The following is a 25768-nucleotide window of genomic DNA, read 5'->3' as shown; positions in this document are numbered from 1 at the left end:
AATGATAATTGTTGAGCACTTTACAACATGCCAGCACCCGCAGCATGGACAGGTAAGTGGAGGAGGGACTCCCACCCAAATCTCACTAACAAATGCTCCATGCCCTAACATTATGGAGCTTAACAGGATAACCTCTCAAATATTCCCCTGAAAATTCACTGTCCTAGCCAACATGTTCTAAGAATTAGCTTTCTTGTTGTCTAGCTTGACATGGGATGAGATCTAGACCTAGTTAAGGAAATTGGTGGGATTGCCTATCTTGCAAATGACCCATCAAGTCAAAAATACTTATTGAGCTGCTACTATAAGCCAGAGGAAGTCTTGGGGAACAAGTCATCCTGAATTATCAGGACTGAGGATTAGAACAAGAGACAGTCTTAGAAAACCCACTACCATATTTTCTTGGATGTCTGTGCCATTTGGATTTCACTCAATAGACACAGAGAGGTGTGATGATCAGTGTTTGACTGCAAGGAGGAAGTTTCCAGCAACAACACATAGCATCGGTTGGAGGATGCTGGGGAGGGAGAGAAGGCAGGGAAATCAGACACCTACTGTCAAAGTTCAGGGGTCTCCTTGCCTATTTTACAAATGACGTCATTCGGGTCAAGAGCGGGGTATGATCGTGTTGGCAAGGGACATTATTCTTAAATGTTGTGACCTTGGGCTTCTAAATTTCTGGGAAGAAGAGTTAGTGTTAGTATATCTGTACAAGTCATAGGTGTTCTAGGGAAATTCTGAATTTCCAAACTTGACTGGTGTGTGAACTTGCTAATCTGAAATGCAAGCTTTCATCCAAAAAGGATGTTCCGTGTTTAATTATGGAAAGGTAATGATCCTATTAGTTTTCTAGAAAGGTACATTAGGATACAATTTATTGTGGAAAAAAGTATAAAGCACTTTGAAATCCTTTGTAGAAAATATACAGCTATTTCAGTAGCTACTTTCCTGAATAGCCATGCTGTGTTTCCAATGCATAGCGAGCAACCTCACATGTGTAATGTGAATTTAGGGAGACCAGGCTGAAAGACCATAAGGGCTGACTGCTGGAGAATCTGTGCAGATTAGGAACCACTATTAGCATTTTTTTACAGATTTGTGCAGAAGTATATGGGCAGATAGTGACTTTAACTCAGAGGCTATGATAATCAGATAGGTGAAGTGTGAGATGGAAGTGAAAAAGGCCAAGTGAAGTACCTGAAAATTACCAAGTAAGGTCATGCCAAAGGAAGCCAGACACAGCGCCACCAATCCACTAATATTCAGCCACGGATTTAAAACCTTTGGTTTCAGCTGGATGAAGCGCAGAACAGCTACCACAAGAGCTGGGAATATAACAAAATGTTAAAATTACAAAATTTAAATCATAAACCTAGACTATGAGGCACAATTCTAAAGCCACAATGTGCAAAATTAAACATCGCTACAGTACATTTTTAAATCTCTGAAATGACAATTTTTTAAAGAAATTTTCCATAGATGCCTATGATTATTTAGAGGTTTTATTATCCCTAACCTGGGGGAAGAGGAGAGGAGTTGAAGCAGCTGTGCTACATGTTATCTGGGTGATGCAAGGATGACAGAACTGTTAATAGTGTTGTTCTCAGAGTTTCCGAAAACGAGGTCAGCATAGGCAGACTGGCTTAGGAGAACACTGCAGAGGCTGGACACACAACAAATAAGACGGGGATAAAGACAGCCCATGGCAGGAGAATTCCCTGATTCAGTCATCCTTTAGTTTAGAACAGTGTCAGAACACACAGGGCAGGAAACGTGGGGAGGAAGACAAAGTTCCACGTCTCGATAAACCTGCTGGTCCCTGTGCGAGAGAGAAATCCCTCCTGGGATAGAAAGGAAGACAAAGACTGGTAGACAGAGCCCTTCATTACTGCCTTACTCCCCCTTCCCTCTGAGTCTACCTGGGGGGTGGGGGCGGGGGGGGTTCATGGTGAAAGGACAAAGACAGTTAATCCAAATTAGAACAGTTATAGTAATCAAATTATGAAATCTGGATAGCAGATTGTGCAGGTTGGTATGTACTAAAAATCATACTGGTTATAATGAGAGAGCTCAGTTCTTCCAAAGGATATTAATTACTCATTTTAAAAGACCACTCTATCTTTTGAAGCAAATTTTTCTTAAAGAATCTGAACAGAGAATGAAGGAAGTTACCTAGATTTCAAACCCAACTTCTAAGAGTAACCTTGAGGATGGTCCATACTCAAGACACTAATATAAGAATCTCCTTTTATTAATTGCTTAGTGCCGGGCTATTTTCATATTTATACAGAAAGCTGGGAGAGGTTAGTCTACACATGATTAAAAAAAAAGCACTTGTAGTTAATATAAATTATGTCTACATATAAGGAAATGCACTTACTACTTCCTAAAACAATTTATTCTGACATTAAGGTTTAGCAGGCAAGAAAATTAGAAATTCAAGAATTACCCTATTTATACAGCAATTAAATAGGTAATTATTTGCTAAATGTTCTACCTTGATTAAGGCCATTATTAGTAGCCATGAAAAAAGAAAACCTATCCATAAATTGGCATTTCCCAAGAATGCTGAATCTCATAGTTTCAAGCTATGAAGTTAAGCTCAATAAGTTGACTTTCACTTTCAAGCGCCTCTGATCAAAGAATGGGATATACCTTGGCTAATGTTTGGATTTGGGAAACAAAATGGAAATAAACCATAATATATGAAATCTCAAATTGTTCAGCTCTAATTTAGCTTTTAATATGTTTTGTTTTAGTTAATGTCCACTATTGATCATAAAATTAATAAATAATACTTGAGTTGACAATAGTTTTCCAACCTAATGGAATTATATCAGAAGTCTATTAATAATGGCAATCACTATCCTAGAGGGTGACAAAATCAGCACTATTTCTTATTACTTTTTAGGATGGGACTAGGAGGAGGAAGTGGGAGAGGAGAAGCTGAACGTAAGCACTCTGATGCACAGTGATCATCAGATAGAGAAGCTATTAGATAACACCAGAAACCTCAACACAGGGCATCATGGGAGACATCTGCTAATGAAGCGTGTATGGATATTAGTCAGGACATAATGACAAAATACCAAGACGGTACATTTCGTTTCTTTTAAAAATAACTAGTGAAAAGCGTTACCCTGGGAACTCTCTGGTGGCTGTCATTTAGTTTAGAGGAATAGGATCGTGCTGGAACTTTGGCCTAAGCCCTAAATCCCTGCTGAAGCAGACACTAAAATGGCTCCTCATGTGGGCCTAGCCAGTCCGTTTGTTCCACTGTGGCTAGAGGAAAGAGTCATTGGCCATTCTCCATGTTACTCATTTCTCTCCAGTAAACATGGGACATGTCTCATCTCCTGGCCCAAGCATTGCTGGGCTTCCCATTTGTAATATGGATGATAAATCATTTTATCATGAACAGATGACGAAATTAAGTAGGAAAAGGAAACCTACTTGAAGACAGGAACTCAACCCAACGCTCCTAACTTCCAGAATTGCGTTCCAAACACCACACTTTCTCCTTTTTACCTATTAACTCCATTATTAATCAGCTCAGACTAGGCATACTTTTCTTTTAAAATAGATTCTAGTTGAATTTTTAGGGTGGTGGAAATAATAAAGATGTTGGTGCTTTAACAGTTATATTAGCAGTTAGGTTTAAATGGAGGCCGATTGAGGCTGTCTGTTATGAAGTTCATTTTCAACGAAGTAGTGATTTAATTATACATTCTTGAACAAGACTTCTGGGCAGTAGGGCACTGTCAAAGCCATCTTTAAATATGCCAGCCAATTTTTACCACATTAACATTCTGATCAATAGTTTTTACTTTCATTAAAAATTTTGGCTTTCGCTAACAGTTTTAGAAAAGATTTTTAAAACCCACCCTTCTGTTGTTTTTCGGTATTTAGAACAGTCCTTTGCTATACAAGAGTCCCCTATTTAATTTATCTGCCTATTTTAAAAGAACACAAATACTAGAATAATTGCTTATTTTCTTTATTAAATTTTTTATTTTGAGCTGATTGGCATTTTAAATTTGAACGAGTAGCTCTTCATTGCAGTTCTAAACTGGTGCCTGGCCAAATTCTTTTTTGTTTTGTTTAGTTTTACTGTTTATGCATCGGTAATTCCTATTTATGACTGCAGCAGAACACGGCAATCAATACGTTTTGGCTGAGGGAGAGTGGCTGCTATTAGGTGACCAAAATCATTCAGCTGTTAGCCTTTCCTCACAACCTCTCCAGGGCAGAAAATAATATTCTTTTCAACAAATTTGTCTTAGGTCTTTTTTTTCCCCTGAGGAGAAATAAAAGTGTGGATTCTGAACAAAGAGCATAACTAATTCTCTAAAGAAAATAATTGAGCATTCGTGCTTTGATTGGTCCATCAGAAAGATAAAAGATCTTTGCTAACTAATTTTAATAAATGCTACACCGACTCATTTGTAGATTGTAAATTATAACCTACAGGGCTACCAAAAAAACATCTTACAGGCAGTCCAGGTTGTTTCTTAAAGTCAGGAATGTGTCTAAAGTAATAGTCTGAGGTCTAACAGCGAGAGGCCTGGGGAGACGAAAGCATCCACCGTTTAAAGCAAGAATCATTAGTAAACTGACTCTTTTTCACTCCCAGAGTTGATAAATAAATTATTTTTGGTTTATTCCCACTGAACACTAATCTTAATCCATTTTGTGTCTACCAGATGGCACTAAAATGATGAAAGATAATAAAGAATAAACACTGGATGCTGCAATATCTTAGAGCAAGAGCTAGGAAGAGCTTAATTGCTTCTTGGTGGAGCAGCGGACTGGAGAATAAGATGATGACAAATGTCATCTGGAAGAGGGGAACTTGTTTTCATTACTTTGTTTTTGGGAATGCTTTTATAATTAGTTAATCATAAGCTTTATAACTGGATAAATTTGTGAGCTGTGCAAACTGGTATTTTATAGATTCTATACTAAAGACTATTGGGAAACATCAATTTTTCTTAAAAATATGAAGGAAACAATATGTGGCCTCCAACATGTTCATTGGTTTCTTTAAAGTCCAGTGAAGGACAGCCAGTTTGTAGCAGCTTTTTTATAAGCTTTATATATTGTGATTAGATGAAGTAGTACTTGCAAAGCACTTCGCATTGTGGAATATAAATGACTGCTATTAATTACTGTTATTATTGCTCCCATGGGGATAATCATGAGTAGGTTCCAACCTGCAGGCCGACGTGGTGTGATTGCAGAGGGGCTAGGAAGGTCCCTGACCCCTCAGTTCAAGATTCACTCTTGGGGCTTTGGGCTCTGTTAAATGCAAATATCTCCCTAGCAGTCACTTATGCCTTGGTATGAGTAAGTTTATTAGATCTTTTCAGAAGAGTGGTGTCCAGAGTAGAGGAAAAAAGTGAGTATAAAGCTCCCAGCAGCTCTGAGGCTGAAGGCAGTGAAGACAAGACTTGACTAATGAGGACCGGCCATGGTGCACTGGCTGCTGTCAGTACCACCTTTCTCAGAGCTTGGGAATATCTGGGACATGAAAATCCTGCCTGCCGAGGGCATGAAGAGAAGAGCTTCTCTAAAGATTCAGCAACCCCAGCATCAGGGTACGGCTAACCTTTTCCTTTCTGCTGGCATGGCATCCCATGCCTGCCAGACACTTCCTGCTCAGGCAAAGGGGATACGCTTTAGGAGAGCCTGTGTAGGGAAAGGTTAGCTTCAGCGAGCAGTCTTAGCACCTGCAGAGAAGCTCCCCAGTTTTCTTCTCTTTGAACCTCACAGGTTCATGGGAGGCCTCTTGAGCCTCATAGGGAACGTTCTCCATGTTTCTCCTGTTCTGAGCCTTCTGAACTAAGATTTGGCCCACGGTGCATGTTGGGCCAACCCTCTCCCTTGATTTTCCAGTGAGTTCTATAGGTCTTCCCTCTTCCTATAGCAAACATTAAAAAAGAACATGTTAAGAGTGAGTAGGAACTTTTTTGGGTCGGGAGGAGTTATACATAAATGAAATAACAAGTCCCCTCTTTGGGGGACAAGTGTCATGAAAGCCAAATACTCCCTCAGTAATAACATCATCTTTATCTTTTACTTGGAGTGAAAATCTCACTATCAAAAGTACCATTTCCAGAAAACCACTGTTGAAAAATTTAGCTGTCACTGGACCATCCCCCACAGTTTGCCAACGATGATGGTTAGTTGACCCTTTGAAAGACACTGGGGAGGCCTGGCCTTGATGAGATGGTATACAAGGTTGATATGGAAAAGGACAGAGAGCACGGCTGGTTCCCGTGATCCCTGGAGGACCACCAAGTCACGGAAGCACTCACAGAACACAGGGGCGGGGTTTTAAATGAGGGTCTTGGGCCCTGAAGAAAAAGTGGGGATTTGGGGCCAGACATGAGTACAGAGGTTTCTTTTTCTTCTTTTTTAACCTACGTCTCCATTTGCCAGCTTCCAATGGGTACAGACACAAGCGAGAGTGTCACCTTAATGCTAATGCTGACCTTTAGATTTAAAGACAATATCTACACACATCAATATTTATCATAGAGCCTATGCATTTTTCATCTTTGCCAGCGAAGGAATAAATTAAGGCATTCTTCTTAAAGCAAACATATTGCACAATATTACATTTTCATGCAGGATTTTATGGTACGTGAAATATATTATTTCATGCAGCAAAAGAAATAAAGTCAAGAATACACTGAAACGATAAAGATGGTAAAGGGAAGAGAAAATGTAAGGTAAGCGGGGTGAACATAAAGGATTTATGAGAAAAAAGACCGTCAAAACAAAAAGCTAGCTTCAGCATATTGACATGATAGACACCAAATTATCGACTAGGCCCACCATGTTTCTGATATGGGTTTAGGAGAATTGAAAATAAAAAAGAAATGTACCAAAGGACACAGAACATTCTTTATGCACTTCTTACCTAGAAATGCTGCCATGTTCATAACTTGACTAAACACACAGCTCGCAGGAGGTTCATCGCCTGCAATACTTGAAAAATATGAAATGTTTTGTTATTACTGAATTAAAATCTATAACCCTCTGCAATGCACTGAATGTTTGTGTCCCTGCAAAATTCCTATGTTGAAATCCTAACCCTCAGTGTGATAGTATTAGGAGGTGGGGCATTTGGGAGGTGATGAGGTCATGAGGATGGAGCCCTGGTGAACGGATTAGTGCTCTTATAAAAGGGACCTCTCTTGTCCTTTTTCTGCCATGTGAGGATACAGTGGTAGTCTGCAGCCCAGAAGAGGGCTCTCATCAGACCCTGACCATGCTGGCACCCTGATCTTGGACTTCCAACCTCCAGAGCTGTAAGAAATAAATTTCTGTTCTTTATAAGCCACTCAGTCCATGCTACTTCATTAGAATAGCTGGAACTGAGACCCTCCCAACTTTTCCAAGATCTAACAGATGGGAAGAGAGTTATCAAGTTACCTTATATATGGTGCATGCTTCACACCAGGTTTCCTGGATAACAAAAAATAGAGAACTCAGGTCAAAGCACAGTCATTTGTGCACAATTTAACCTCCCCAAGGCAAAGTTTTTGTTAAGTCTACTGATGAACGATGCATTATTCAGAGATGAACTTTACCTTTCAGCTGAATTTAATGGGAAAATTTTGTCATCTTCCACAGCTATAAAGTATCTATGAAGAAAGAACAATAAAAGCTTATATGAAAAAGAAATTTTTTCAAAAAACAAGACATTTGTTTCCCAGATTTATTAGGCCAACCACATTAAATCATACTCATTTTTTTTCTAACTGGGAAAATGCTCTGTTACTACAATGCTTTACCTATAGATCACTTACTTCTTTGAAGTTCAAATGTCATTATTAATAATATTTCTGTAATTTTCGAAACCCCTCCCAAATTAATGGCCATCATTATAATCTGAAAACTGGAAAACAAAGAAATAAGACTTTATAACTTTGGGCAAACTAAAATTAGAATTCAAATTTTCTAATTTCTCAGGAATATGTGTCCACCTTTCTTAATGAACTGCAAGGGACTAAAACAACTTTCTGAAAGTGAATGGTACTTGACATAAGCAAGTGTGGGAATGTTTTGTGATAAGCCAAGACTTCCAATGTAATGATAACAATTTATAAACATACTAGACCCAGTCACACACAAAAAACCTGGACTATGAACTGTACTGTGAATGGAATACTTAGCACGTTTGTGTCAAATTAGCAAATCTTGCAAATAATGAATCCATATCACCAGTTTACAGAATGTTCAATCCTGGAAGAACATGGGAACACAAAATAAAACCAGTATTCTTCACTACCTGCTTTGCAAATTTATTACTCACTCTTGTTATTTACTTTGGGTCACAGAAGAAGGGAAGAGAAATGGGGACTTTTGCAAGGTTGATTTAGTAAACATTATTTTAAAGTATTTATAAATACATTCATATAGGTACACCATATACTATCAAAACTTTACATTTTTATCTACATTGCACTGGAGTCCTTAAATAATAAAATAAGAAAATACTCACACTATCCACAATCCAGCTGAAGTAAACAAAGTAAATACAAGAGGTAAAAACATCCATACACTGCATTTCTTCCCATCCATGCCTGTACCACTGAAATAAAATGAACAGGTATTAATAGCTAAGGCAAAAATGTACTTCACTCTTTCAAGATGGAAAGGAAGTTTACTTTAATTGAAAAAAAGTGTATTTTATGAAACTATTATTCAAATCAGTATCATTACTGCCACCTATGCATGTGGTAAATTCCTTGAGCAGTTAACATTGGATGATTCTTGTCTGCCATCTTAAATATTCCAGAGTCTTAGTTGAGAACTGATGGAAATAGTCTCATAAAGACACTTATCCTAATATAAGTATCAATGTGTTTAAGAAAGAACAGCGGCTGGTCCTGTGGCCAAGTGGTTAAGTTCGCGCGCTCCGCTTCAGCGGCCTAGGGTTTTGCCGGTTCGAATCCTGGGCGCAGACGTGGCACTGCTCATCAGGCCACGCTGAGGTGGCATCCCACATGCCACAACTAGAAGGACCCACAAGTCAAACAAAAATACACAACTATGTACCAGGGGGGGCTTTGGGGAGAAAAATAAAAAATAAAATCTTTAAAAAAAAAAAAAAAGAAAGAACAAAGGGTTTGGGTAAAGATTTTTAGGAGAAGAGCTAGGTACCAAAGGCATACTCCAACCTACTTCTAGTGTTATCATTAACATTTATGGATTTCTAGGTCTATGGATCCAACACGTACATAGGTTTACAGCCTGGCAGATGAGAGTTTTAGAAACAAATGGTTACTAAATAAATTAGCAACGCAAGAGGAAATGACAGATGCTTTCCAAATCTGAACTCTTCTCATGACATGTTATTGAGCAACTATCTCAGAACACTAAAGATGAATGCTCTAGAAAAGAATGCGTTGTGTATAACTTTAAATTAGTGCCAACAAACACAATGAAAAGAAAAAACAGATGTCAGGAATTTTGGATGTTCTATATGAAAGCAAAAATATATGAATAAAAATTTCTCCACAAAAATGAAGTGAAAAACAGAAGCTTCAGAAGTGTCTATGAAAAATTATTGGTATAGAACAGAAAGTAATAACTAATTATTACTTTACTTCTTTGCCCAAAACCATCAGACAAAATTTATTTGAGACACTGGATATCAACAATCCTTAAGGCAAAAAACACTTGTTTCAAGAAAATAAATTGCCCTAGTGACCTCCACAGGTGACCTGAGAAACAGAATGTGATTCATAGGTACCTCTAAGGAGATACCTATGCTCATTGTTTTGGGTTTTACAATGAACTGCAACAAATCATTTATGCGTTTGAACCAGCACTGCCACATCTCTGAGCACCTCCATGATTATCTGCTTTCACGTGCTGAGACTCCCTGGACCTTCCAAGTATTGAGACCAGAGAGAGAACACGGCCCTCCCTTGAGGATGGCAACCTGCAAGGTGTCAAAAAGGCGTTAGTTCCCAGAACTGACCTACCTGATTAAGTAGACCTCTCAGGCCAGGGGACAGACACCTGGGCCTCATAATGTGTCTTTGAACAGTCATGCTGTCGTCTGAACACTTATCTGGGCAAGAGTGTTAAATAAATGACAGAGTCTAAGAGCTGAAAGACATTAAAGCCACTTTTCAATCAATTTAGTCCAATCTAATCCTATCCAATCCAGTTCACAAGTATTGACACCCTACTTGTGCCAGGTACTATACTGGGTGGTGGAAATAATTGAGGTGAGGTCTAACGAATACAACTATTTATATGTAACACTCTATAAAATACCTAAAAGCTATTGTATGAACCGGTGGTGCATGGCTACCCAGTTTATATCATGTGAAAGAATGATGAACATTTTAAGCATATACAACATGGCTAGTTAGTGTCTATTCATTTATTTATGTACAGAAAATTGTGGGCTCATAATATAGCTATCAATTATGCTAACAAAAAACAATTCCACTAGTGGCCAAGATGTAGAGGAAGTACAGAAAACAGGAATGTTGATTGAGCGTGTAAACCAATTATTCTAGATCTGCCCCTGAAATAGGGTGGTCCAACAGGATGAGTACAGCCAAAATGGTTACACTGCAATAAGACTTAGGAGACCTAGTTCTCAAGCTTAGCTTTGCCAATAATCAACTCTATGGGCCTGGGCGAGTTACTTAAATCTGTAACACCATTTCCCCATCTCGCTAAATGAAGATTGTTGAATTCTAGGAGGGAGAAGAACGTCAAAGATTGAGGCCTCACAAGGTGGTAGTACCTTGGAGGTTAAGCTAAGTCCAGTATCTTATTTTTTTGCAGGAACAGAATGCTCCAATGTACCCAGAATTATCAGCCCCAGAAGAACTGATGCTTATTAACCATTTTTACAACAGACTGGTGAATAGATCAGATTGCCACCTTATTAATGTACAGTGAGAAACACAGCTGCCACATGGACAAATACTCACATTGGCTCACCTTTTAGGAACGTCTATATGGGAAATCAAAACTCGGAAGCAGGAAAGTAGAATGAACAGAGTTAATGAGATAATTCTAAGACCATAGCATCGAGTTACAATACTTTTATATGCCAATTAACTTTAAAGAGAGGCAGTATAGTGGAATGGAAATGGTATGGCAAGGCATAGGACTGAAACCCAGCTCTGCCACTCACTAGCTGTGTGATCGCTGACAAATTATTTCATCTCTTAAGCCTTAGTTGAATTATGGAGATAACTTCTATTTTGTAGGATGATGCTGAGGATTAATGACGATGCAGGCAAAGCCCCTCACACATACCACATGTTCCATAAGTGGCAGCTCTGCCAACTATAACTGCCAAGCAGATCGATACTTGTGTTCAGACAAGGTACCCTCCCTCTAAAGCAGGGCTCAGGATGGCTCAACACTTTCTTCATCTCGTGACTCCTGCTTTTCTAGAAGGACGCAGACATCCTTCCTGATAGTAATAGTTTCTTTCTTCAGATGGCTCTCCAAAAACATGAATGAATACCTTAACCTTATACACATATTGAAGGAGGGCCTGTCTTCCTGAGATTCTACTCATTGGTTATCTTTCCACATGCACTGCTTTTCTTATTTTGTTTTGGAAGCATCTAAGATGGCTAATGGCTACTCTCCTAAATTATTTTATTTTTACTATTTAATTTTCATAGGGCAACCTTATATCGAAACTCTGAGAAAACCATACTGTACTCATGCCTAATGATAGATGAAATTGCCCTTTCTTAACTCAAAAGGATGCGTTGGGAGGAGAAAGAATAAGTCTATAGCTAGTTGTATTCTTAGCTTCCAGTGGAACCAAGTTGGTGTTTCTTCAGGATTTTTTCATGGGTTATGCCTTTTTATTTTTTTATTTTTTGAGACAATCACAAATTCACATGCTGCTGTAAGAAATAATACAGAGAGATCCTGTATATCCTTCAGTCTGTCCCCACAGTGGTAACATCCTGTATAACCACAGGACAATATCAACAATCAAGATATTGACATTGAGATAATCCTTGACTCCATCTGATTGCACCAGCTTTACATGCACCCCTGTGTTTTTAGTTTTATGCAGTTTTATCACGTGTAGATTTGTGTGACCACCACTACAGTCAAGGTACAGGACAGACAGACCTTCCTAAAAGGGGAGCCAATGTGAGGTGAGTTCCATCACCTCCAAAATCCCTTGTGTTGCCCTTTTATAACTACACTCACTTCCCTCCCCTGTATCCTCCTTTATAATCTCTGGCAACCACTAATCCTTTCTCCATTTCTACAGTTTTATCCTTTCAGGAATGTTATACAAATGGAATCATAGAGTATGTAACCTTTGGGATTGACTTTTTTTGACTCCAGGGAACATAACTCCCTGGAGATCCATCTAAGGTTTGTGTTCATCAGTAGTTTTGTACCTTTCATTGTTGGGTAGTATTCCATGGTATAGATTCACCAAGTTCGTTTATTCACCCATTACAAGATGTCTAGGTTGTTTCAAGTTTTGGACTACTGCAACTAAAGAAGCTATGAACATTAGTGTACTGGTGTTTGTGTGAACGTAAGTTTTTATATCTCTGGACTAAATGCCCAAGATTGTGATTGCTGAGTCATATGATAATTACATGTTTAGTTTTAAAGAATCCATCAAGCTGTTTTCCAGAGTAGCTGTACCATTTTACATTCCCACTAGCAATGCACAAGGGTTCCGATTTCTCCACATCCTCGCTAACACTTGTTATTTTCTGTTTTTTTGATGGTATAGCCATCCTAATGGGTGTGAAGTAGTATCTCACTGTGGGTTTAATTTGTATCTCCCTAATGATGAGTGATATTGAATATCTTTTCATGTGCTTATTGGCCATTTATATATCTTCTTTGTAGAAATGTCTATTCACGCCTTTTGCACATTTTTAAATTAGGTTGTTTGGTTTTTTTGTTGTTGAGTTGTCGGAGTTCTTTATACATTTTGGATAATCCCTTCTCGGATATGTGATTTGCAAAATTTTCTTCCATTACATGAGTTGCCTTTTCATTCCGTTAACAGTGTCCTTTGATGCACTACAATTTTGAATTTTGATGAAGCCCAATTTATCTATTTTTTTCTTTTGTTGCCTATGCTTTTGGTGTTCTATCCAAGAAATCACTGTCAAATCCAATATCATGAATCCTTCCCCCTATGTTTTACTCTGTTTTATAGTTTTAGCTCTTTTCCTTTAGGTCTTTGATCCACTTGAGTTAATTTTTGTATATGGTGCAGGTAACTTCACTTGTTTGCATGGGTCTTTTGCAGAGCAAAAGTTTAATTTTGATAAGATCCAACTTACCAAGTTTTTCTCTTATGGATCATGCTTTTGATTTCAAACCTAAGAACTCTTTGCCTAGCCTTTTATCTCAAAGATTTTCTCCTGTATTTTTTCTACAAGATTTATAGTTTTACATTTAAATCTGTGATCTGGTTATGTATTTTTAAACTATAGGTCTCTCTTGTCTTACTGAATTGGGTGAGACCCTAGACAGTTTATAAATCACTTTGACAAGGATCAGGAAATATGTGATGATCTAAGTCAGTTCTCTGAAGTAGTAAAGGGAGATTCTTATAATGAAGAACACACACTTGAGCCATAATATACCCTACCATGCCAGGTTCTTTTGGCAACTGACAAGCATGAGCTTAAGAACAGAACAATGAGTGGGGTGTGTGTGTGTGTGTGTGTATGGGGAAAGCTCCCTTACCTACTTCACCTCCCTACCCACCTTTGAGTTATCACGGAGACCAGAAGATCAGAGTAAAAAGCTGTTTCAGGACCAGTTTCCGGTTTTGTTAACCTACCAGTGCCCCATCTGACATATCTCGGTCCTTTCACTTCTTTCTCCCTCCCTGGTGGGACTGTGTTAACCAAAGAAGGGGACTCTGTTACACATACTTTTCTTTTCTTGTCCAAAATAGTCCATTTGTCCTTCTAAAGCAGCCCACACCAGCTTATAATGTGACCAAGAAGCTGCAGTAGAGAAACAACACTGATGTGCTCCCTGCTCTTTGTGCTGGAGGAGGATTCCAGGAGATGCCAGGAGATGAAGGTTTGATTTGGTTGGTTTCATAAGACTCTCTGAGCTATTCTGGCTTGACAAGTTCAGATATTTCACTGGAAGTACCTCTGCAAAGAATAAATGAATAGATCTATTAAATTAACTCTCTTCACTGCCTCAATGTTATCTGAGAAAAGTTAAAACAGAGATGGTTCTTTCTTCCATTCTTCCAGACATCATTAAAATAAACTGGTCCATTGCTTCCAATTACATTAGAAGGTGTCACCCAAACCTTACTTACATTTCTTAGGACAGACAAGTTCCACTCTTTCTCTGAGCTATATCAACATAGCACCTACCAGCTAGGGGAGTACATTTTTCCTTAGCTTTTTACGGAAAGATGGGGAGAAGGAAGGAATACTCCACCCTCCTGAGATAGTTTTATCTTTGCATTATGAATTATTCTTTTTTTTTTTTTTTGAGGAAGATTAGCCCTGAGCTAACATCTGCCACCAATCCTCCTCTTTTTGCTGAGGAAGACTGCTCCTGAGATCCTGAGATAAGATCTGTGCCCATCTTCCTCTACTTTATATGTGGGATGCCTGCCACAGCATGGCTTGACAAGCGGTGCATAGGTCCACACCTGGGATCCGAACCAGTGAACCCGGGGCCACCAGGTGGAACGTGCGAACTTAACCACTGTGCCACTGGGCTGGCCCCGAATTATACTTCTTTTTTATTCTGTGTAATATTTACTCCATTGATATTAATCTTCCAGTGGTGAAAAACTTAGGATAGTTGTTCCCATGTCCCAAATTGTAAACTCTATCTGGACTAAAAATGTCACCTAATGAGTTTTGGACAAAAGGAGAAAAAAGCCAGAATTGCATAAACCTTCTTGGAAGGATTCTGGCATTTAGATTCAGTTTGGAAGACTCTCCTCCAAATGGTATAATTTATCTACAAGATTTGCAAAGCTGTTATCCAGATGGTCAAATCCTCTTAGAGAGCCAGCACTGCTAACTTTCTGTACACTTCTATCATGTGTTCTGTTCTTCCAATAAATACCATTCTCAAAGTTTGAGTGCTCTTCACTCTCTGTCATCCCATCTGTGGCAGGAGTGAGACTGCATAATGGGGTCTCTTCAACCCTTTGAGTCAGAAGCTGAAAATCCCAATCTGCTCCCTGCCCCCCTAAAGCTCTCATTCTTCCTCAGAGAGAAAATGAATTGCATCAAACATTTGCAGTTGTCATTTTTGTTCCTCTGTAAGTCTTCTGGCTGCAAAGGCTCTAGCTGTAAATCTAGCTGTGAATACTTGGCCATTTGAAAACTGACAATCTCATGGAAGCAAACAGTGTCACTTTAAGCCCACATTAGCTCCGCACCTGAGACTCCAACTACTTTAACTGATTCAAAAACAGGGTCTTGATAGGGTTGAGGTCATATAATCACACCTGTCTTACCAAATTCCAAACAGATGATTCTTAGTTTAATCTGGTGAAGCTGCTGGAGTCAAAGAATATAGCACCCTGTTTCCACGATAATCCTTGAACACAAACTTCCTATTCTATCAGGTGACAGTAAAACTCCTCCAATCTACAAATGGGAAAGTAAAGCCCACTGGGTCATCTTCATTTACAGATTTTAAAACTTTATTAGGAAGAAAATACTTATAATAATGACAGTGAAATATCCCAGAAGTTAAAGTAATATTTTGTGGGGCTGGAAAAGATTTGCCTGTTATGACTTGGAAGGATTTAGTACAACCCGGGGTAATGGTGAGAGGCAGCTCACCAGGGCTCAGAATCCCGGCCCTGCCACGTACTAGTTGTATGACCTTGGTTGTTAAGTCCTCTCTGCCTCAGTTTCTTCATCAGTGAGATGGGAATAATAACGGTACTGACCTCATAGGGTTTTTATGAGGGTTGAAAATACATTTAAAGCACTGATAACGGTGCCTAGCCTCTGCTGGCTTTTCAATAAATGTTAACTATATTCCACTGCAAGTGATCTTTGGGGTCTTCAGTTGTCTTCTTTTCATTTTTAATTTATTAAGAAATGAGCTCCATGCCAAAGCAATTTTTCATTCTGCTCTCAGGGCCAGCTGGAATGGAGCAGGAAAGATGGGTGAATCACCACTAACACCCAGGATTGTCACAGTGTCTATGAACCAAGAGCAGCCTTGATTTTTTTTTTTTTTTGAACCTTCTGGGAATCTTAAGTTATTTTCCATTTGTGTCACAAGCAAACATGAAGAGCTTGTGTTATTTCGTAATTCATTTATAAGTGGTAATGACAAAGACTATTTGTTTGGTTTGGTTTTGTCCCTAAAATGTTTGTAGGCTCTCAGATATAAATGAGCATGGGGAGATCTCCAATACAACCAACTCATTATGCTGACAGTTAAAACGTTGTTTTCACTGAGTCCTAAGTTTGGGAAAGTATGATAATTTGAGTGACCTGGTGTCACCCTAAGAATACATGACTTCCTTTAATCAGATATAAAGAATATTTTTCAACATATGAGGTCAATTTTGCCCCCAAATAATTTTCATGAGCACTGGGAGAGACAGTATATTAATTAGTAAAGGATTTCTGTAAAATATTACCATCTCCAAAAGAATATGATGACTCCTAAGTTGAACCAATGGTGACTAGTTTTTCCCCAATAGTCTCTTGATTCCTAAAACCAATCACCTTCATTCAGTTGACAGATGACTTACAGGGATCCTTTCACGCTGGTGGCCCCAAGGATTCTTTTCCTCAGAAACAGATGGAACACACTGTCCCTACACCATTCACGGAATAAGCTCAGAAGGAAGTCCCTGCTACCAGTACTTCAATTTGATGATATCTTCTTAGAGTTTCTATGCCAAGATCCTCCTCAGAGTCCATTTATACCTTTAATAATATTAAAAAATATTGCCCACATGTGGCAGATATAATTGCCAACCCAAAGGTCATTTCTCCTCTTTTTCTTAGCTAAGAGAGACTAGTTTTATTCAGGACTGCAATGTGTTCAGCCCAAGGGTATAAGTCATGACTGGCCAAGCCAATCATAGATATCGCATTCCCCTTTGACAAGAATCTTTCCAGACTCCCTTGCAGCTGTCCAGTGAGATGCAAGGGGAAGTCTACCGAGTAGCAAATCAGAGGGGTTGCATCCCTGATAATGGAAAGTATCTTTTCTGCCCACTCTCCTCCTTTCCCATTTGGGATGCTGTTGTGAAAATATAATTGCTAGTGCTATGGCAGCCATCATGTAACCAGGAGGTAACAAACATGAAGATCCAAAGACAACATACTGAGGATGGCAGAGTAAAATGTGGAAAGAACTGACTCCTTGGTAGCATCATTGAGACACTATACCAAACTCCCAATATTGCCAGACCCCAAAATTCTTGTAATGTGAATCAGTTACATATTTGTTACTTTACTGTAGTTTAGGAAAGCACCAAAATCCATTCTTCCTTCTTCTGTTATAATTGAATGAGTGGGTGCTCAACTATATTATAATTAGCAGCCTCCCCTTCAAGTAATTGTGGCACTGTAAGTTCTCTCCAATGGAATGTGAGTGAAGGCTCATATGATAATAGTATTGTATTACATAGGAAAAGGTCTCTATTTTCTAGAGATGCACTTAAGTATTTAGGGATCAACTGTCATAATGTCTAAAATTTACTTTTAAAAACTTCATCAACGGGTGATGAAAAAGTTTTAGAGTGGTGATGGCTGTACAACATTGTGAATGTAATTAATGCCACTAAACTGTACACTTAAAAATGATTAAAATGGTAAATTTTATGTTATAGATATTGCACCATAATAAAAAAAGTAAGAAAAAACCCAACACATCATCAAAAAAAGATGAAGTCCTACGTCACACCCATTGGGATGTCTATTATCAAAAACAAGAAACCCAGAAAATAACAAGCGTTGGCAACGATGTAGAGAAATTGGAACCCAGGTGCACTGTTGCTGGGAATGTAAAATGGTGCAGCTGATGTGGAAAACAGCGTGGTGGTTCCTCAAAAAATTAAACACAGAATTACCATGTGATCCAGTAATTCCACTTCTGGATATATACCCAAAATATATATACCCAGGATATGTACATCTGGATACATACCTCTGAAAGCAGACACTTGAAGAGGTGTTTGACACCCATGTTCACAGCAGGATTTTTCACAACAGCCAAAAGTTGGAAGCAACCTAAACATCCATTGATGGCGGAATAGATAAAATATGGTATATGTACACTGGAATATTATTCAGCCTTATGGAGGAAGGAACTTCTGATTCATGATACAACATGGATGACCCTTGAGGGCATTACGCTAAATGAAATAAGCCAGTCACCAAAGGATAAACACTGTATGGTTCCACTTATATGAGCTACGTGGAGTAGTCAAATTCACAGGGACAGAACATAGAATGGCGGTTGCCAGGGGCTGGGGAGAGGGGGAGTGGGGAGTTATTGCTTAATGGGTACAGAGTTTTGGTTTTGCAAGATAAAAAGAGTTCTAAAGATGGATGGTGGTGAGGGTTGCAAAGCAATGTGAATGTACTTAATGCCACTGAATTATACACTTAAAATGGTAAATTTTATGTTACGATATTTTACCACAATTGAAAAAAAAGAAGAGACACGGGGAAATGTCTTACAAAAATCTGGTCTGTGCCAAGAAAGTCTCTGGATTATTAAAAAAAAAAAAAAAAAGACAAAACTGTCACCTGATAGGTCTGACTTGGAAGGCAGACCACATTCCTTTTGAGCCTATAAATTTAGGAGAGATGATTGAAAAGAGTCTGTACAGAAGAGTACAAATTTGGTGCCTTGAAGGGCTGGAAAAGCCAATGGCTTCCATACCCAGAACAGCACGAGATCTGAGATGAGAAAAAGTGTGTTGCCTTCCTCCAAAGTCTAGTTCCAGAGGCCTCAAAACAGCTGCCACTAAACTAAGAGAGGGAGGTGTGGAGGGCAAGGAAGCAAAGAAATAAAGCAGGCTCAAGACCCAGGTCTTGGAAGAAACTTTGGAAGACACTGCAGCATGCGAACTGTCTGGAAGTTAATAGATCAGACGCCAGCTGAGTTTCTGAGGGAACTGTATTTGCAAGGATACCATAGTCAAGCCATGAAACCTGGTGACCGCTATTCTCTCCAAATTTACATCAGCAGGCAGTGGGCTGCAAAAGCTGGACAGCCACCAAGGAGGGCATATCCCCAACACCCTTCTTCAGATTTGGTGAAAGATGAAACTGAAAAGGAAGAGCACCCCTCCCCCAAGGGCAAGGCCTAGGGACATACAGAACCATGGACACAGGGGGCCTCCCGAAGAGCAGAGCCAGGGTCTAATCAGGGACCTTCCTCCTGCGCCAGGGAGAGGACCCTCCCATTACCTGCCCCAGGATTCCAGGATTGCTATGGGCCCGGGGCTGCTGTGTGCATTTCATTCTCCTCCTTTTTGAATGGGAATTTTAATTGTGGTTTTCTACCCCTGTTCTGCCATTGTATATCGAGTACGAGTGGAGAAGGGGAGATAATTTGCCTTTTAGTTCACAGGTTGCCGGACCATTAGGAACCACATCCGAACCTGACGGAAAGGACTGTGCATTACCCAGGGACCATGGACTTTCAGGTCATACATTTACTGGATGGGCTTTTGTTCGTCTCCCTTGGGATGAAGCGAGTGTGTTCTATGTATTGGAAGTAGGGCGTTCACTGATAGTTAAGGCCCAGAGGAACTGACTGTAGCAACACTGTTGGCTGTCTATGAAAATCCATTCTTTCCTTCTTCCATTGTGTTAGAAGAATGGCTAGGCATTTAGCTGCCCAGCCTCCTCCGCACGGTGAAGTAACCATGTGACTAAATTCCTGCCAATGGAATGGGAACAGAAGAGATGTGTGCCACTTCCTGGCTTGGCACACACATCTCTCAAACACTCCCTTCCAATGGGCTGAGATGGTGATGACCAGAACAAAGAAGCCACGTTGAGCATGGCCTGGCTGTCATGAACCCTGGCTATCAAGAACCTCCCCCACTGATATGGGACACTGACTCTGGACTGTTACATGAGAAAAAAAAATACCACTCCATTTTTAAGCCACATTATTGTTGGGTTTCTTGTTATAGCAGCTGAACCTTTGACTTTAGCTAAAACATTCAGATATTCTGTTAACTGCAACCCAAATATCTTATCTGACACCTCACATTATTCCATATAGAAATGACAAAGTCACTCTGTGCATGAGCTACTTGAGAGGTGCGTGGACTCTTAGGCAAGAATAATTTAACAGATTCCTGCCCTGGTGAATCAGATGTTCCAAGTGACTAGGTGGTTTCCTAAGAACGTGGAAGAATGAAGGCCAGGGAATGGCTTCCTCACTTAGCAGTGACCAATCTTTTATATACAGTTTTTACAAAAGTTTTATAAATACACAAACATACCTTTTCCCTAAAGAGCTAGTTGTATTTTATAGATCTGGAACAAAGGAATACTCACAGTATCCTGGGAGGTATAAAAAAGGCTGGGCAACGTTACTAATTTTATTTTATAGATGACAAGGAGGTGATTACTCTCGACATGCCTGATTCAGCAGGTGTAAAGAATCTTTTCTAGGCTCTTTGCCATATGCAATGATTTCATGTGGCTTTCTATCCCTAAGGCAAAAAACAAACACACAAAACCCTGTGAAGCAGTCTGACCACAAGCTAACTGAAAATGAAATCCTTGTGCCCAGAAGTTTCTGGTCCACAACTTGGAAAGAGCATCACAACACCCTCTCTGGCCCACAGTCACAGCGCCAAGTGCCAAAGAGACAGTGACTCCTCACAGTGCTGGCACCCCCTTGCTAGGCTCTGACACCACCACCTCAGGCCTGGTTCAAGGAAGAGAAACAACCAAACATGAAACTAACCAGAGCAAACGAAAAATCCCCAAAGGACAGATAAGTCCAGTAAGTTCAAGAGAAGGGGATCTGAGAAGGAAATTTAGGGGGTCTCTTACCATGGCTAGTGGCGGACCGCTAAGGCTGAGAAATGCAGGGCTAATGCGTGTGATGTCAAACCCCAAACACTGAACTTGGATGTCCTCACCCAACAAACTGGCAGCTGCTTGGTGGACGTGTTATACCAAAGGTGATGGTCAAAATGATAATTCTTCCACTCCATTATAGTGGGAACACAGAACAGAGCTAGAACCATGAGTACATGTCCTGGACCCAGATTCTCCAGTTTCAAATCTAGGCTCTGCCACTTAGTTGCTGGGTGACGCTGTACAAATTGTTTAATGTCTCTATGCCTCAATTTTTTCATCTGCAGAATGGGATCATAATACTACCTACTTCCTAGGGCTGCCATGAGGATTAAGGGAGTTAACACATATAAGGCTCTTTGATAAGCATATGGCAAGCACTCTATAATCGGTAATCTATTGTCATCAATAATTGTCTTAATATCACTGATGCCCACCCCACTTGTGATCCAGGAAAAAAAAAAGTAGAACTGCAGATTTATTCCAGCTTAATGGTGACTGCTTAGGAATTCAGTGAGGAACCTGAAAGAGAACGGAGGATAGGTTTTAATGTTCTCTCGGTGAAGCAAGGCGTGACCTTGTACAAAAACCCCTCCAACAGTCTCTTAGAAATTATGCTGATGACTTCTTTGGAAGGACAAAAAAAAAACCACATGAAATATACCAGACCAGAGGTTGCTCTGTGGAGTTCAGACTGGAACTGAAGACGGTCATACATCACCCTGCATCCTTCCCACGGCCAGAACTAATCAACAACTCAGAACCCAAACTCCCCCAAACACCCAGAACCACTACATCACCAGAATGAAAACCAGTGAGACCAGGGACGCGTAAAATGTAGTCAGCTGCCGGATGCCTGTTCCTCCACAGCCAGTGGGCCTTGCACGCACGTTGTGGAAGGTTGACCTAAAGCAGTTTCTCGTTTCATACAGCACCCGGTACAGAAAACCACCCGGATCAGACCCTATAAATTATCAACCTTCTCTATGCTCCTCAACCCCTCATCCCCACAGAGGACGTCAGTTCATGCTAAGTTCAAGCATGTAGGAGGCTATAGGGTATAACGGTATGCCTGCAGAATTAGGGGCAAAATTAGGAAAATCAGCAACAAATGTGGTTCCACAGTTAACCAAGGAATGAAGCACGTAGAGGTGTGCAAACTGAACAACAACCTACAAGCGCTGTTAAGAGACTGGCGCGTTCCCCAACCCTCTGAAAGCGGTGACTGGCGTGAAGCTGGAATTCCAAGCTGCTCAATACGCTGGCCCAGCATCGTGCCCCTTGGTGGCCCTCCAAGCAGACCAAGGATGCTTTGGCTTTGGTTCTGGGTACCTCTGTAGGACAGTGCTCTCCCAATTGTCCCTTTCACAGCTCAGGTGGAGCTCCCTTCTGTGGCCCATCTCTACATCCCTGTGAAGAGGGATCACATGCTGATGCCCAGTACCTTCGGGCAGGAGGGGAAAGAAAGGGGGAAGGTCGGGGAAGCAGCTTCTATGACACACAGGCCATCTCTCCCAAATTCCTGCCTTTTGTTCCTGTACCACCCCTAGACCAACAGTTTCCTCCCCACTGTGGTGTGGCTGCCCAGCTTCTGCATGATGAGCACCGTTCTGCCTTTCAGGACTTGCCACCTGCCTGTGCTGCTTCTCCCTCCCAGCCATGGTACCTGCATAACTCACCCTTAACAGCTCTGCAGGACTCGGTCCCCTCACAAAGAACAGACTGAGAAAATAGTTTTCTTGTAGAAAGACAGTATTCGTGAGTAAACAGATAACCTGTTCTCTTTCTGCAGATAACTAATTTATAGCATGTTATTCAGATTCTCAAATCAGCTATGCTCCCCCTAATATCTTGAATTGTTCCTTGACTGGTGTGAATTAAGGGCACATGTGCTGACTGCTTGAGCCAAACCCTCAGAATTCTGAGTGTGTGTGAACAGTGCGAGACACGGGAAAAGCTGCTTTTCTTCTAGGATGTGTTTGTTTTCTGGAAAGAAACAACCCGACAGTAAAGAATAGCAATTTGCCAAACCAGTCTTGCTTGATATAAATATCCTCACTTTTATTGTTCTAGATCTATATTTACCAAATCCCCTTTTGGCCTATAATATGGTTTTCTGAATGGAGTTACTCCTAAGAAAGGATTTTCCTAAGCCAACAATTAATGCTACTTTTGCCTCACAGTGAATACATTTCTACTCCATTCAGAAACGTCTCATGAACTTCTCATTGTGAATTGGCCTCCAGTGTTTGAGCAGCTCGTAAATGATGAAAGAAAGCTGTGAAGCTGAGAGCGGAGACCTTGGACCTGGGTAGACTCCCCGGGTACGACGGCTCTCGCTTAACCAGCTCTGCTCTTTGCCCTCTTTCTACACACACTGAGGGCTGGGCCAAGCCTTGTGCATTTTTGTTCCCCTCATATCACTGGACTTGTGGATTGTATACACACGGAATTAAAGATTGGAAAATGGAAAGTGAAAGCCCTCAGGAATGCCACGCCCTAAACTGTTAACAGTTAAACACATATCCTTCCGGGATAGGTAAACATTTTCCCTCATATGTAGATGTGTGAGATTTTTACTTAACATTTTGTGGGCACCTTTATACGTCAGAAGTCACAGATATCATCTTGATCTTAACAAACCGGCAGTCTCCACTTCTCCATTAACAGCAGTTCCATCCTTCCCGTTTCTCAGGCCCAAAGCCTCAGGGTCACCTTAAACACCTCAATTTCTCACACACCCCGTATGCAATGTGCCAGGAAATCCTGATCCCAAAGAGGTCCTAAACCTCACCACAGGAGCCAGGGAGATCCTTTCAAAACACATGGCATTATGCCCAGGCCCCTACCTCCCAGCGCCCACTCCTCTGACTTTGCCCACTACTTTTCCCTGCCTCCAGGCACCCTGGCCTCCATGCAGACCTTGGATGCCCCCGGCACCTCCCTGCACTGTCCCCCAGAAATGCATATGACTGCTCCCTCACCCCCGCAAATCTTCACCAAAGTGGTACCTTCCTGAAGAGACCTTTCTTGAACATCCATTTTTGTTTTATTGAGGTATAATAGACATATAACATTATATTAGTTTCAGGTGTACAACATAATGATTCAATATTTGTATATATTGTGAAATGATCACCACAAAATGAGCTGACATCTGTCACCATACATAGTTACAAGTTTTTTTTTCTTGTGATGAGAATTTTTAAGATTTACTCTTTTAGCAACTTTCAAATATAGAATACAGTATTATTGACTATAGTCACCATGCTGTACATTACATTCCCAGGACTTTATTTTATAACCAGAAGTTGGTACCTTTTGACCACCATCACTCATTTTGCCCACCCCTACTTCCTGCCTCTGACAAAGCACCAATCTGTTCTCTGTATCTATGAGCTTGGTTTGATTGGGTTTTTTAGATTTCACATATAAGTAAGATCATATGGTATTTGACTTTCTCTATCTGACTTATTTCACTTAGCATAATGCCCTCAAGATCCATCCATGTTGTGGTAAATGGCAAGATTTCCTTCTTTTTCATGGCTGAATAATATTCCATTGTATATATACACCACATCTTCTTTATCCATTCATCCATCTATGGACATTTAGGTTTTTTCCATATCTTGGCTATTGTAAATAATGCTGCAATGAACATTGGGGCACAGATATGTTTTCAAGCCAGTACTTTTGTTTTCTTCAGATAAATATCTAGAAGTAGAATTGCTAGATGATATGGTAGTTCTATTCTTAATTTACTGAGGAACCTCCATACTGTTTTCCATAGCAGCTGCACCAATTTATAGTTCCATCAACAGTACACAGGCATTCCCTTTGTTCCACATCCTTGCCAACACTTGTTATTTCTTGTCTTTTTGATAATAATCATTCTGGCAGGTGTGGGATGATATCTCATTGTGGTTTTGATTTGCATTTCCCTGATGATTAGTGATGCTGAGCACCTTCCATTTATCTGTTAGGGTCATCTGTGTGTCTTGTCTTCCGAACATCTTTTTTTTTTTTGTTTAAAGATTTTATTTTTTCTTTTTCTCCCCAAAGCCCCCCGGTACATAATTGTATATTTTTAGTTGTGGGTCCTTCTAGTTGTGGCATGTGGGACGCCACCTCAGCATGGCTTGATGAGCGGTGCCATGTCCACACCCAGGATCCGAACTGGCCAAACCCTGGGCCGCCAAAGTGGAGCATGCGAACTTAACCACTTGGCTATGGGCCCGGCCCCTGAACATCCATTTTAAATCAATCTCATCCCTCACTTTCAGAATTTTCTACACTGCCCTGCCATATTTTTCTCCATGGCCCCTATTACTAAATTTTACCTATTTATTTTATTAACAGACTTTGTTCTTACACTAAATGTAAACTCCAAGAGGGTAGAGATTTTTATCTTTTGTTTCTTTTCTTATCCCTGGAGTCTAGAACAAGTCCTGGCCCATAGTAGGGTGTTTGATGAATATTTGGTGAAGAATGAATGAAAGGCACTGTGCTAGGAAATGGGAAACATAAGAATTGAAAAAGCAAAACAAAAGCATGAATTTTGGCTCAAGGAACAGAAATGTCGATGCAAATAACTACACTTAAGGAGTAACTTGATAGTTGCTATACATAAGTTGAAAACAAAGATCTGTGTCTACACTACAGTACGAGTAACTAATTCTGACCATGCAGGGTCCAAG

General features: G+C 40.2%; 1 protein-coding gene across 6 annotated transcripts in view; it reads right to left on the bottom strand.

The window, feature by feature from the left end:
- Positions 1–25768, bottom strand: part of TMEM150C (transmembrane protein 150C) — an 85040-nt gene that overhangs the window by 7506 nt on the left and 51766 nt on the right. For 4 of the 6 annotated variants that reach the window (XM_001493769.7, XM_070263612.1, XM_023637842.2 and 1 more), the window contains 5 exons: positions 8513–8602; positions 7599–7652; positions 7441–7473; positions 6926–6993; positions 1198–1325 (listed from right to left, as the gene is read on the bottom strand). In XM_001493769.7, the coding sequence (XP_001493819.1) occupies positions 1198–1325; positions 6926–6993; positions 7441–7473; positions 7599–7652; positions 8513–8592 (363 nt within the window). In that variant the 5' untranslated portion in view covers positions 8593–8602. Of the gene's footprint in view, positions 1–1197; positions 1326–6925; positions 6994–7440; positions 7474–7598; positions 7653–8512; positions 8603–10980; positions 12436–21508; positions 21594–25768 lie in introns of those variants that run through there. The other 2 variants (XM_070263613.1, XM_070263614.1) reach the window with 2 other exon arrangements.

The sequence above is a fragment of the Equus caballus genome, chromosome 3, assembly GCF_041296265.1.
Source record: "Equus caballus isolate H_3958 breed thoroughbred chromosome 3, TB-T2T, whole genome shotgun sequence".
In the NCBI taxonomy this organism is placed as follows: domain Eukaryota; kingdom Metazoa; phylum Chordata; class Mammalia; order Perissodactyla; family Equidae; genus Equus; species Equus caballus.
The sequence above is the reverse complement of the archived record's forward strand: the minus strand, read 5'-3'. Positions and strand labels throughout refer to the sequence as shown.